General features: G+C 43.0%; 1 protein-coding gene across 3 annotated transcripts in view; it reads right to left on the bottom strand.

Annotated features, from left to right (window-relative positions):
- Positions 1–269: 269 nt before the first annotated feature.
- Positions 270–14,794, bottom strand: part of SYNPO2 (synaptopodin 2) — a 211,252-nt gene continuing 196,727 nt past the window's right edge. For all 3 annotated transcript variants that reach the window (XM_066573885.1, XM_066573886.1, XM_066573887.1), the window contains one exon: positions 270–2,039. In XM_066573885.1, the coding sequence (XP_066429982.1) occupies positions 1,491–2,039 (549 nt within the window). In that variant the 3' untranslated portion in view covers positions 270–1,490. The remainder of the gene's footprint in view (positions 2,040–14,794) is intronic.

Genomic DNA, 14,794 nt, shown 5'->3' with positions numbered 1-14,794 from the left:
ATTTTTAATCACTGTACACTCATCCTGTAAAGCCAACATTCATAAGGAATCCTGTTTAAAGGGCCACTATGAGGAAAACACATTTTTCCATCACTACCTGTCACACACTGGAGGTCTCCTCTACGTACCACAGTCACTTCCATGTGATGCAGCCCCCTCGCTAATGCTTTTCTTGATGATGAGATTTTTTACTTTCAGTTTGAAATCAATCCCACGATGCATAGCATTAGCTAGGGGCTATACCTTTTCTGCCTCTTGGGGGGGGGGGGGCAGTTTAATTATCTTAAACTGTTTAATTATCATTACCTTCTATATTCACTTAAATAAACTGCAGACCATCAGTATACAGTTAGGAGCATGAGTTGTGTTCTCCTCTATTTTAACAGTGTGACCGGAGCTGTGTGATCATCATCGGTAAGAGTCATAGTGTCTGTTCCCCCCTCTATACAGTTTCTGTGGTAGGGACCATGTAATACCCATGTAATGAGAAGTTGACTAGTTTCAGACAGCATAACCCCAAGTAGATCTGAGCTGGTCAGAATTGAGATCACATGACCATCTGAGGAAAAAGAGGATAGCAGTTTCAGATAGAAAGGAATGTAACCAACGTAACATAAGTTTACTTATATATACTGGGGGAATAGTTACATAATGAATGAAAAAATAATAATCTGAGTGGCCCTTTAAAGGAACGTACCTAGCTATTGATGGTGGTTCTGAGAAATTTGGAGCATTCGGTATTGCTTCATTTTATATCCAAACAGTGTGCAAAACTTATCAGATAGCACAGAGAGAAATATTTAATCCCACACTAGGATACATTCCTGCCGTAGCTGATAGAAATACTGGATCACAGGCAGCCATTGCGAACAGCTGCTAAATATTTACCAGCTTCTTTGTTCTACCGGACAAAATTCTGATGTATTTCCAAGGAGGGCGCTCAAGTTAAAAAACAGCCATGTTACGACTGCTGTGAGATCCATATATTGAGGACATTAATATGGGGCATCGCTGCAGGTCATCAGGCTCTGGCATTTAAAACATTGAAACATCGTACTACATTGGACATACAGTCCAATCCCAATTTCGTACTCACAGATTTGTTGGAATAGACTTCAACATCTCTTGCATCATGGAGCAAACTCTGAGAAATAACACTGGAAAATGAAGTGCATATAGCTTGCTGTGTTTTGCCTCTTTTATAACTTGGGGCTTTAACTTTTATGGTGATTTGGCAACTATTGGTAGTGATTTGGCTATAGATGTTGAATTTCTGATCACTGTACAGAAGTCCTTTAAAGCGTTTCTTTTGGAAATATGACATATGATTGTGCATTTCTAAATTCATGTGATCTCAAGAAGACTAAGTGATAGTTTCACATGTACGCCTGGTCCTTGCCAATTCACTATAAGCCCACATGAGTCCAAAGCATTGGACGACCATTATAACTTGTGAGCGATTTGCATTACTGAATAATAATAATTGCTATTCAGCTCCTCCATGCCCTAGGATAAGGATTAAAGTTCGGATTTTGCCCTGAAGACATGCAATATTCTGACCTGGTTTCCAATGGCACAGAACCTGCAATTGTCATAGAATGTGAGTCGGGATAGGGATGCCTAAGCTGATAACCGCATTGCATAGAAGGTGTAGACCCTACATTCTTTGCTACGGTTGGAATACTAGGTCTACTCCTATAGGCATAAGCATTATTAGTAGGTGGAAGAGTGGAGGTGGACTTCCAGGCTGGTGGAGGCCCTGGTAGAGTCTTTCGACGAGCAGCAGACACTACATTGGCAGAAACAGATTCATGTATAGATTGTGGCAAGAACGAATCATCCACAAACCCCAATGGAGATTTAGCTGCTGCTTCCCATGGAGTTAATCTCTTGCCCGGTGTTTCTGGTGTTGCTGCTGATTTGCCAACGAAACCAGGTGCAGGTTCAAAAAGTGCTGGAGACAATGGAGAACCAAATGGCTGTGAACTGGCAGATGAAAAACTTCTGGCAGGGATGGATAGGGATCTTCCATTTTTTTCCTATCAAAAAACACAAATTATGTATTATTATTTATTGAATATTCATTTATTACCCTGACTTACTTCCTCCTTATATGTGTACTTGTATGTATGGCATGTGACAAATATACTGTATATAGCATGGCTGCATATAGTCTATGAGTGCTCAGCTTCTGATATTTTTTCTACCTTCCTGCACGCCTAAAGTGCCTTGGTTCGGTACCGTGTTAGCACACCGCAACATATTTCCAAACCCACTCCTGCTACGTCACAGGCAACCTCCAACATCTTCCTACACCCGAAGCAAGGATTCAAGTGGTCCAGCAGTGTTCTGCGTACTCCACACAGAGCACACAGCTGTATACCAGCTGAGCACTCTGTGAACAGCCGGGATATGAAGAACACAGCGCTCCAGCTGTGTTCTGCAAACCCCACTTGGAGCGCTCAGCTGTGTAACTTTTTGCTACATCGCTGGGTCTCTCAGGCAATGTTCATATGATGTAAATTTCAATGAAAATCTGCATCACAAATCCATGCCATATATTTGACATGGATTTTCATCTGTTAGACTCACCGATCCGCATGCGGATTCAACACAGTCAGTGGGCAAAATCAGTGTGCGATTTTGCAAACTAGAATCCCCGTTAAGAAGCGAATTTCACTGCACTTGAATTTCAAGTCTGCATACAGAAAAAAAATACATGTTGTATACACTACAGCCTGGCATCCCATAAAAACATAGGGGTCTGGAGTCTGACTCCTCCCACTTATGTGACTGATCCCAAGCTCATGATATCATCAAAGGTCTCCTAGATATGTAATTGATCACATGATCATTACATTAAAGGTCCTTCATGTATTAAGGTAGTGTTTTCCTTTGCTATCCTACCACAATCCTTGGACTGCAGGCTGGTCTAGCACCCCTGTCCTGATTGCATCTGAGGCACATGCACCTCCTGCTCCTTCCTAGCTACACCCCTGATCAGAACTTCATTGCCCCCAGACACACAAGAAGGTACTTATCCTTGCAATGTAAGGTGCTGCGAAACCTGTTCACATATAATGACAAGAGACAGGATGCGGATCACCAATGTACAGCAGGATTATAAGATCCCGGGAACATTCACCTGTTCTACATCTAATGTTGTGTACCTGATCTGGTGCACTAAATGTCCTATTAGGGGCCTTTATTTTGGAGAAACAGGGATAAAAATTAAAGGACTGATGAGATCTCGTCACCACACAATTAAAGAAAGCAAGTCCAATTTACCTGTGGCTAAGAAGTTTTGTAGCTAAGGACACAACATAGAGCATATGAGGGTGGTTGTACGAAAAGGCAACTACAAATCTCATAGAGACAGAAGGGTGTGGGGATAAAAATTTATAAGAATGTTTGATACTTTGAATACAAGGCTCAATGTCTCTGAAGGAGTAATGATGGAGTCCAACATTTGAGAGATCTGGTGCATGAATGGTGGATGCACCAGGTCTCTCAACTAACATCAAGTTAGAGACCATAAAACTTTCACACTCTTATCTTTGGACTAATTAAGGATTTTCTTTCGCAGTTCATCGTAAGTAGCTTCAAAAGTTTACACTGTTGACATCATTATTTTATTAGCCAATAGAAGGCATCATATTTTAAAGATTATGAGCCTCGTGTGGTGCAGAGTGTTAAGGCAGCAGAAATGCAGCCCTAATCACCTACGCCTTACATGGAAGAAAAAGCATTTCGCTCAACAAATTATGTTTAACCCTATGCAATCCAATTGTGGATTCAGGGTTACCTAGGTGTTTTTCTCTTTCTGCCATTATACAATAGCACCATCTGCTGACTAGAGCCAGTACTACGGTATGGGACATGCTGGAGAGTCCCCCAAGAACAGAGCAGCCAGTAATATACAGTAAGAATACCCTGCCGGACGTCTTCCGACATTGGAGCTGTACAGCCTTCAGTCAGAATGTCTTCAGACATAAGGCAGGGGTTTGGAAAGGGTTAAACCCGAAAAGCGGGAAACACAAAACAGGTTAAATAACAGAAACAAAAGTAGAGGGATGAGAAAAACTATCCCTAACCAACTTTGGAGTGGTGGACCCTGCTTAAAAAAAGAGGTGATTATCCTGATAGTAGCGGCCCCACATCAGGAACCTAGCACACCTAGTCTATACCTAGATGGAGGAGAAGAGAAGTAAATAAAGTAGACGGAAAGAGCTTTATGTAGCAGAACCAGGTAGTTATGAATAAGTCCCACTGAAAATATGAATAAACCACTAGTACTTAACTGACAGGCAACCGCTACCTCACCAGACTCTTCAGGCAGAGCAATGACTGGCACCCAAGAAGAAGTACTTCCGCCATGGCCGATTGGTCAGGAAGAGGAAATCCCTCCCTGCCGACCAATCAGCCCATACACTACAAGGAGATATCTACAGGTCGGTGCCCAGCACCAAATGACAGACCACATGTGCAGAAGCAAAGATTTGCGCCCAAGAAGAAGCGGGGAATATACACACTTCCACCATGGCTCATTGGTCAGGAAGAGGAAATCCCTCCATGTCAACCAATCAGCCCATACACAACAAGGAGATATCGGCAGGTTGGTGCCCAGCACCAAATGACAGAGCACATATAAAGAAGTCGTGGTCACATGGGCTGAAGATGACGCTGTGACATCACCCCGGAGCCGCTTCCTAGTTGCGGCTGGCGAGCATAGTCATATATCCTTTTCAACCTTGTTGCCAAACAGTAGGCATATACCATTTAACCTGACAGTAGTATCACACAGTATACTACCCTACAGAATAATAATTAACCACATAGCAGAGTTCCTCAAAGAAGTGCCTGTTAGTCAGTACACACAAAACTCCGGATCTAAATAGTTTCCCATGAATCCATAAAATCTTTCTCTTTATTTAAAAGTAGTTTGTATATAAAATAAGGATACAACGTCTTAATTAATTAATTTTAATTGTATGATATATGACAATAGAATCTAAAAACTGCATTACGGAATGAATACTTAGTTGTATGTATGTTTTTATACTGTCAATGACCTAATTAGAAAATTAGATACTGATGTGAAGAACAGGGACCTAGATAGAACGCTCATTATCTGCTCAGCATGAAAGTAAGATGGGCTATAGAGAGTAACAGAGCAGTGAGCGCCACCGGCAGCATACACATGAGGCATAATGTAATTGTACTTAGAATTACCAGTCATAGCTACTTCAAAGGTCAAACCGAAGGTTAGAAAACAAATGTAGGCTTATTGCATATGAGCAACTCATGATCTCTTTTGTGTATTATATCAATATAATACGACAATGCTGATTTATAGACTAGATACACGCTAACTGCTTGTTGCTCTATCTGTATGTTTAGCGGGAAGCATCAATAATTATGGAATGTTCATTAGCAACTTGAATGGAATTTACCAAATTACTGCAAATTGCCACCTGTCTATGCTCATACTTTTTAAGGGATGTCAGCTGTAATTCCTCTGGAGGTGCCCTCCTTTAGTGGCCACCACCAATCCATAGTCAACATAGGTATTCCACTCTAAAGGCTCAGTCACACGGGCGTATTTAAGAGGGAAATGACAATTTGTTGGCTTATCATTCTTCGTTCCGTTTATGCACGCATAAGGATCAAGTGATGATTGGCCTGTGTAAACAGGTAGTAGTGCATGCATGAGCGACTGCCTGTTTACCGTGAGTGGGATATCCGACGTGCTTCGTCTGCATTTACTGAACGATTATAGTCTTGTGGGAAAGCACAGGAGCGATAATCGTTGTGACGACTGTTGGGCGCTTAAGTGTCCGACAATCGTCCCATGCAAAAGAACCTTTAGTCATGGAAAACACCTTTGAGGTGTTGTGTATTCTTCTACAAGCTTGGCATAGTCATTGCTTAAGGAAAAGTTGTGGCAGTTCTAAACATACTTTACTTTTCAATACAGCACCATGAACTGGAACGCTGCTTAAAATCAGGGAGTCAAAACCAGTCCTGGACTAGTCTAACTTATGTAGCGGCAGTATGCTTGAAGGTATGGATTGGCACCATGTACATGGTAGCACATAGAGGTTGCACAGCGCTCTGGCACTGAGTTGTCTTATCTCAGCGTGCTGCTGTCCAACTGTGCCTGCAGCGGGCAAAGCTCTGTACATATAACATTCAATGGAGAATGCCACATTTGTTTCGTATGAATACGAAAAAAAAACCTCTGCTGTATGGAATTGGAGGTGTACAGAGGTGTAGTAAAAGCCTCATGCACTAGAACTTGAGCTCTATTACAACTCCATGAAAAATACAGCCTCAATAAAGAGGTCAAAGATAAGTGCAATCAGTCAAGAGTCCAGTACAGTACAGACCATAGACCCATTACAAGGTGGGGTTCAGTATCTGCATGTAAACAAGGGTCATACAACCTTTCTTGTTTAAAGCACCACATTATCCAATTACCCTACTGAAGGGTACTATTAAAGGCCTCATACACACAAGCATATTATGGCTGCATACAACCTCATACTGGAACGGAGCTCTATTATGATGTCCTAAGAGTTCTGGGGAGGGCACAGCTGTCCCTGAGTATGTCTGTGATTACATATGTATGGAATCTAACAAAAAAAACTATCTTGTCTTTCAGTGGACACCATGTTACAGATCTACTTTGTCTGATATAATGTGTAATGCGGAAATGCAGAACTCCATGTGCCACTATGTCTATGGCTCCACTGTGTACAGAAGGACCAGCTTTGCTTCAGTTGCTGAAAGCACGAGATGTAACCATAAACTCTTATCTTAATGGGGGATTTCAGGCAGTCTTAATGGGGGGTCTGAGAGTAAGACGCTGCTCTGAACCCTGTGTAGTGGCCGACACTTGTAATTGCAGGCTGGGGTGTCATTGAAATCAATGGGAGCTGCCTGGAAAACCCCATTAAATTCTACTGGCACTCATATACCATAATTGACAACTTGTGTGAAAGGGAATTCAGGAAGGGGATGTATAAAGCAGCAAAGTTTTTAACTTTTTCACCCAGTAATTTATATAGAACACATCCCCAGGCTACAGTTTTTAAATCCCAAATATTGCTAATTACACCCCTCATCACACCCCAAAATAAATACAGGCCCCAGACCACACCCTCTAAATAAAGACAGATACCAGAGCAGACACCCTAAACAATGCAGATATCAGATCAGACCCCCTAATTTAAGCTAGTTTTACACATCTCACTACAGAAAACAGAATAGAAAATGGTCAAAAAGTCATATGGATAACCAAACAGTACCAAGAAAAAAACTCTCACACAGCACCATTGATGGAAAAAAAATCTGCTGAAAGCAGCAATAGAAAAAAAAACATATATGAAAGAAAAGTGTGAAAAACCTGACCATAGAATGTAAAAGGTCAAATGGCAGGAATCATCAGTTTTCCAGTCTCGGCTGTTAGAGTTGTTCCCCAGCCGCCCTCAGACAGCCGAGCCCCCACTGCCACAAAAAGGCACATGCATCAGAATAAAGCCGCTGCTCACCCTAAAAAGGTGTATAGGCGATCATTAAGGGGTTAAAATATGGGGCAAATTAGCACTGCATGCCGCATAATTTCATCCTGTAAAATGCTGGATGCAAGCCGAATGGACCTTAGTGACACGGCCTACTTTAGAACTAAGGACGCAATGATTTTTGGGGGATTTCCATCTCCACTTTTTTAAAAGACCTAACTTTTTTATTTTTCCATCGACATGGCCGTATGAGAGCTTGTTTTTTGCGTATTTCCACCATTTCTAGGTACACATAATGTATTGCATATCCTGTAAAAAAATTTTGGTAGGGCAGGGAGAAAGCACATCAATTCTACCATTGTTGTTTTTTTTTTACCGCATCCTTTGTACAGCATAAGGGCTTATTCAGACGACCATATATCTGCCGCGTATTCTCGCTGGCCGAAATACGGCGTCCCTCTCTGCAGGGGAAGGAGTCTGGAAGAGCCTGGAGCAGTGCTTTGAGCTCCCGCCCCCTCTCCGCCAACTCTCCACCCCTCTGCACTATTTGAAAAGAGAGGAGTCGGGATGGGGGTGGGGCTAATTCCCAAAACTTAGCCCCACCCCCACCCTGCCTCCTCTCATTGCAAATATTCAAGAGGGTTGGAGAGGGGGTGGAGAGGAGGCAGAGAAGGGGCGGGAGCTCAGAGCACTGCTCCCGGCTCTTCCAGCCTCCTTCCACTGCAGAGAGGTACGCCATATATCGGCCAGCGTGAATACCAGGCCGATATACGGTCGTCTGAAGCCGCCCTTAAAGACATGGTAAGTTTTTTTTCTGCAGGTTGGTACAATTATGAAAATATCAAAATTCTATTTATTGTTTTAGATTTTTCCACTTTTGCACAGTAAAAACTCTCTTTTTGAAAAATATATTTCTTTGCATCGCTGCATTCAAAAGAACACAGCATGCTCTATTTTGCCATGAACTTCGTTGAAGTCAATGGCCGTCAAACGTGCAGCCCATCCGCATTTAACAATGCGTATGTGCCGTGGGTACCTGCATTATCGCTAAGAGACAGCGGCGGGAAATACAAATATTGAAAAAAAATGAAGACTGTAATGAGCATGACCAATGGCGCAATACAGAAACAACAGGTCCGCAGGATCACTGCCTGGGTTTACAGCCGGGATCTGCTGCGGGCCTCCCGCATGCGGAATCCGGTCTGCCCGTGTGAGCCCAGTAATTTGTGGCATAAGCTAGGCCAACTAATAGGTGGTCTCAACTTAGGGTAGACAGTCTGAACATTCAACAGATTTATCATTCAGCGAAGCCACTATGTCTAGTCTCAGGACCCTCAACAATCTACCTCTCCAGATGCAAATTAAATCTGGAGGGCTTGTAAACCAAAATGTGACATTTCTAAAGCAGCAAATTTAAGAGAAATGATACTGTATGAATTAGCCAGACATATCCTAGTGGTAATGTGCAGCACCTCCTAGCAATACAAGCGTTCCCTGCTTGTTCTAGAAGAAGGCCTATACTGCCACCTACTGTTATTCTTAAGTATTGTGAGAACACCAAAGTACTAAAACTTTTGAAAAAGTCAATAGTCAAGTTCAAATCTGAGCACTGTAAAGTTACAGGACATTTCACACTAGTTCCTTCTTATGATGACCCCCTGTAGTTAGAACGAGATGACTTGGTGACTCTTGAGTAAGCGCTACACATCTGACAGGAGCCAAAGATGCTCTAAACACTTCAATAGCTTTTTTTTTAAATTTAGCAATCAGTAGAGCTCCCAAAAGGGAGGGTGTCATGCCGTTTTTTGCCCTATGCAGCAATAGCCTGCCCCCCACGGCTCATACGCAGTGTTTTACGCATATGCTTGTTGTATGATTGGCCTCACTCATCATCACCATAGCATCTACAGGATGGGCCACAGAAAAGTAGTCCAACACCACACTTTTATGAAAACTGTCTAAAAGAAAATCTTTGTTGACCATAGCAACCAATCACAGCACAACTTTCATTTTGCCTTAGCAGTATAAGCGATGAAAGCTGCGCTGCGATTGGTTGCTATTGGTAATGTTCTCAGGACCAGCCTGTACAACAAACTTCATTGAAATGTCGTAATTAGATGCACTAAGAATAAGAAAAGCCTGCGGAGGCTCCTGAGAAACTCCACCAGTGTCTACAAAAGTGGGTCAGTGGGGCAACACTTGCCTACTGCTGTCACCCAAACGCACTCCCTTGCGTAACACTATTCTTGCAGCTCCTCCTTGTGCGGCCGCCAGCACCTGTGCCTCCCCAAGCTCACCCTGATCCAGCATGCCTCCTTCTTTCCTTGTTTGGCCACCTGCATTGTGTGCATGGCTCCTCCAATATGTATGGGTTCGCAGCACGCTCGATTGGCAGGAGAGCAGCAGCTCATTAATCTGGTATCAGGAGGCGACTGCACACAGTATAACATGTACAGCAATATGATCGAGGAACAGTATGCTGCCGGTGGAGACGCAGTTTATGGATTAAAATCTATCTTGCCTATTCTTATAAACATCAGCTATATCTCTGATGACTGCTGTGGATTGTCTAAGTGTGTCAACTTGGAAGAAACTTGTAACAAGTTGACCTGCAGATGTATAGAACTCCTGAATTACTTCATAAAATTGATAACTCAATACCGGATGTTTGCTGGGGATGTTTATCTGCAACAGGCTCTTACAAGCACATCTGGTGGAATTTTGATCAAGTGAGACCGTTAGGCCGCCTGCAGACGGCCGGGTTGGATCCCGCTGCGAGAATTCTCGCAGCCGGCCCGAGCCCCTGCAGGGACCAGGGCGCCGCTCACCTCTCCAGAGCGGAGCCGGGCGTCGGGAGAGACATTTCTCTGCAAGACCCGCACAGAAATAGAGCATGCCGCGTTTTGTTTTCCGCGTGTGTTTTCAAATCGCAGCCATCTGCATAGGATTGCGTTTTGCAAGGCAATCCTATGCAGGCGTCCAGGGGCGGAAATTCTGTGGGAAATCCCGCCGTAGAATTTTCGCCCGTGTGCAGGGGCCCTTATAGTCAAATATAGGAAAACTAATTAAAAATATATGCCCTCAAGCTTTGAAATCGACACCTGAACTTCTATTTGTAAACTTAGTCCCGACGGTCCCACCCTTCTTCAGTAGACCTCTGTGGTCTCAGCTTATTATAGCTGCTAAGGCTATGACTCCACTATGTTGGTGCAACATCATCAATCCCCCAGTGGGTAAGGAAAGTACCCCAAATAACTAGACTAGAGGAATTACATGCTTTGAAGAAGAGGAATCATATTAGCTATAAGAGGATATGGAGTCTTTGGCTTTTTTAATGCAAAACCCTAAGACTAAGGGCTCACACCCACTGGCCATAACGACTTAGATGAGTTAGTTTTTCTTTTTTTAAATTCTTTTTACAGCTAGGCATGATTTTCAGGAAAAGGCTTATATTTCAAGCCCTTTCCCAAAAATTATCGCCGCTGTGGTGGCCTTAATTCCATTGCTTTCAATGGGGCTGCAGCAGCGCCGGACCCATTGAATGCAATGGGATAGCATTGTGGACCTATGCCACAGCTGTGACAGGGCATTTCTTCATCCCCGCGGTCACCGCAGGGATGAAGGAATCCCCTGCCATAGCTGTCACAGCTGTGTCAGGGAAGCACAATGTACCTCCTGTGTTTTCAATGGGGCTGGTGCTGCTGCTGGCCGCATTGACAACAATAGGCGATATCGCCCATTCTTCTTTGTGATGCGAGGTGACAATGAAAACATCGCAAATAGAATGAAACCATTGAAAATCATTGGTTTCATTATCATGCATTGTCACACTCTCTCACTTCTCAGGGAAGTCGTATCACCAGTGGGTGTGAGCCATAACGCATAACATCCTAGACATTCCCATTCAATCAGCTTCACATGGTGTATTTCGATATTTTGTGTGCATTTGTTCCCCAAAGGTTCCCATGAAAGTGCGCACACTATACACAAGTAGATGAGTGAAGCGCTGCGCAATTCCATTGAAAATAAAACTCATTTGGACCTCATTAAGCTAAATAAGCATTTAAATGGGGGCGTAGTTGTGTCCCACTCCCAAATATTCACGCCTTGCACATAGGAAAAGTAGAGTAAAATACGCTGATACGCACACAAAAAAGACTTGTTCGTGGTGCAAATAAGTTGCACTGAGTCACATGCAAAATCGAATATGCCCGTGTGAAGCCGCCTTAACTCTGTGCTCCATCTACAGAACCTTTTATTTGAATTTCTATTTACATCCACATTGGATTAATATTTTTGTGGGTCAATAATGGGAGGAAATGCAGCTAAATGCCAAAGTAACATTAAGCTAAAAATCAGAGTGTAAGTCATAAAGTGCTCCGCTGTAGATCTGTATAGATATTAATAAATGTAAAACATGTATCCAACTATATCTGCAAAGGTTATGGCACAGTATCATAAATCCGTCGTAGGATATGTGATGTCATTATCTGTCAAGTACAGATATGCGGCTAGTGATATATCCACCATTCATTCACTAAGCCCCCTAGCCCTGCTGTAGGAACAGGAGCCGAGGACGGTGTCAGCAGGTGACTTCATGATAGAGGATGACCCGGTGAGAAGTCGTGATGTCGCTTCCTTCACCATGTGGCATTTCTATAGCTATCAGATGGCACGTCCTATACATTGCATCGGTAATAACTTTTAAAGCTATCATCTGGTATTCCACTTTCATAAAGTGACAGTGAATAAGATTAACTGCAGTGCTTTCCCTGCAATGTTACTTTACCAGATTACCGGATTACACAGGAGAAATTAAGTCCATTTATGCCTGACATGGTGCATTGTAGTTGAACTTTCATCATTTTCCGTTGAACGATTCCGTAGAGTTTGTGCAGTGCATTTCCTTGGATCATTTACTATAACGACCCAACAGATGTAAAAATAGATTGACCCCAGTCGGGGATACATCTACTATATCTTCTGCTTCAGCAGATGGATGCTAAAGCTAGTTGGGATGAGAGAAAATATATATAGTGAGGGAATTTATAAAACATGTCTCTCACCGTATTTGTGCCAAGTAATTACCCGAACTTGAGAGTATTCAGTTTCTCAGAGAGGAATTAATACAAGCTGAAGATGAAGGAGCTACGTTATTTATAAATATTCATTAAAGCCTTTGGTTACATTTGGGGGACATTTCTTTTTAAATGAAAAGCCTTTTGGTAGGTAATGTGGTTATTAAAATGTTGGATAGTTTGGCTTCTGCAGCTTCTGTTCATCACAGTATATAGTAAACTGCAGAATGGCTTGGTCTCCAGTCCTGCTCTCTCCTCTACTGAACAAACTTGTAAGCTGATTTATAGCCAAATCCAAGTTTAGTCATAAATCAAGTTTGATTTCGTCATGAATATTAAAATCCAACATACCCAATCCTTCTTTTACTGGACTTTTGCCATTGGAGAGCTGTTTTCGCAGCCAGCTGATATATGTTTCCATCTAGGCAGTCCCCCCCTTCCCTCCCCCTCACCGTCTCTCTGCCTCTCTCCTCCACTCTGGCGTTTACAATAGGAAGGGGCGGGGTGGGGACAAGGGGCGCCCCATCCTACCTACTCCCATTGAAAACATCTGTAGGAGGAGGAGAGAGCTGGTGAGTGGGAGGGAAAGGGGGACTGTTGAGATGGAAACGTATATCAGCCGGTCGTGAAAACGCCGGCCGATATACACTCATGTAAATAAGCCCTTTTGTTGTATATTAAAAACCCTCAGGTTGGGCCAATATTTATCTATATTTTTGGTAACTTAGCATTTACTAAGCTTACCTAGCTTTTAGATTGAAATAGGACTGTTATTCGGTAGTCTGCACTGTAGCCATCGTATCCTTGAAACCTAATCTTAGGATATTCGTCAAGAACGTATATCTTGGAAGACCCATTACTACTGACACTATTCTACTGAAAGTGCTTTATAGCAAAAAGTATTCCAAAGTTGAAGGTTGACTGATGCCCATATGGGGTATTAATTAACTATTAATGTGACTGCTAACATTTTTGTAATATACTTGACCATTAAAGCAACCCTCCATTCCTGGACAACAACTCCCTGATGCACACTGTTCATTAATATATATCAATAGTCCAAGGCATTACATGCTGCTCTGATTGGCCAGTGCTTTACATGGTGCAGCCATCTTTGTTTGTTCAGTGCCAGAGAGTGACATCATTGAAGGGCTGTGATTGGCTCATCGAGCACCGTGTGTGATTGGCTCAGGCTGCAGACCTGAGCCAATCACAGCATTCTGTTACTAGAGGCTGGGTATTCAACCTACGTTACCAACAAGAGAATGCTCTATCTGCGGAATTTCCTCCCGTGTGCAGGGGGCCTTAGGGCTTCTTCACACAAGCATGATTATGCACGTATTTGCGCATGCAAGATTAGCGTGCGCTAAGCAAAGAGAACAGAACGCACTCATTTCAATGGGTCCATTCTCATAAGCGCATTTTGTGCACGCATTTTGCGTGCACGACAAAAAATTGGAGCTGCTTTATTGTTTTGCATTTCGTGCAGTGAAACTGCCATAGAAGTCTATGGCAGGCTTGAAAATACAAAAGGGGAAGGGTGTGACACTGCGTGAAATGCAGGAAAAAAGAGACAGCTGGATCTCATTAGGCTTAAATACCTATTAAATTCCACAGAAAGGGTGTGTCACATGTGTGTGTGAACAAGACCTGCACGCACATAAATTACAGTAATATGCGCAGACACGCACACAACTGGCTAAATATGTTGCTCTTCAAACCTCGTTCATGCGTAAATACTCTGCACTTCAGTGAGCGCACTTGCGCTAACGCTCATGTGTCGCCGCCCTACAGTAGTAGCATTGTACCCAGCCTAGCTAATGCTCTGTGAGCAATGGGATGCAGGCAACCCCCGCAGTGATTTTTAGGGAAAGGGCTTGAAATATAAGCCCTTCCCTGAAAATCATCCCAAGCTGGCATAAAAAATAAAAAAATATATACATCACCGAACCACATTTGGTTGCCGGGGATTTAAAAATCCCTGCCTCCAGAAAGTGCTGGTCTGATTGGCTGAGCGCTCAGCCAATCACAGGCAGCACTCAGCCATTCATTGAATTCACAAGAAAGGGCTTCAGAGCAGTGTTGGCATGGAAGGGAGAAGACGCGTCGGGTGCAAAATTGGACGCAACTTCTTATCGGTTCTTGCGCATGAACCCTAAGGTATGTACAGCATGTTCAAGTAAACAGTGTTTT

The sequence above is a fragment of the Eleutherodactylus coqui genome, chromosome 7, assembly GCF_035609145.1.
Source record: "Eleutherodactylus coqui strain aEleCoq1 chromosome 7, aEleCoq1.hap1, whole genome shotgun sequence".
NCBI lineage: Eukaryota > Metazoa > Chordata > Amphibia > Anura > Eleutherodactylidae > Eleutherodactylus > Eleutherodactylus coqui.
This window is presented reverse-complemented; position numbering and strand designations above follow the sequence as displayed.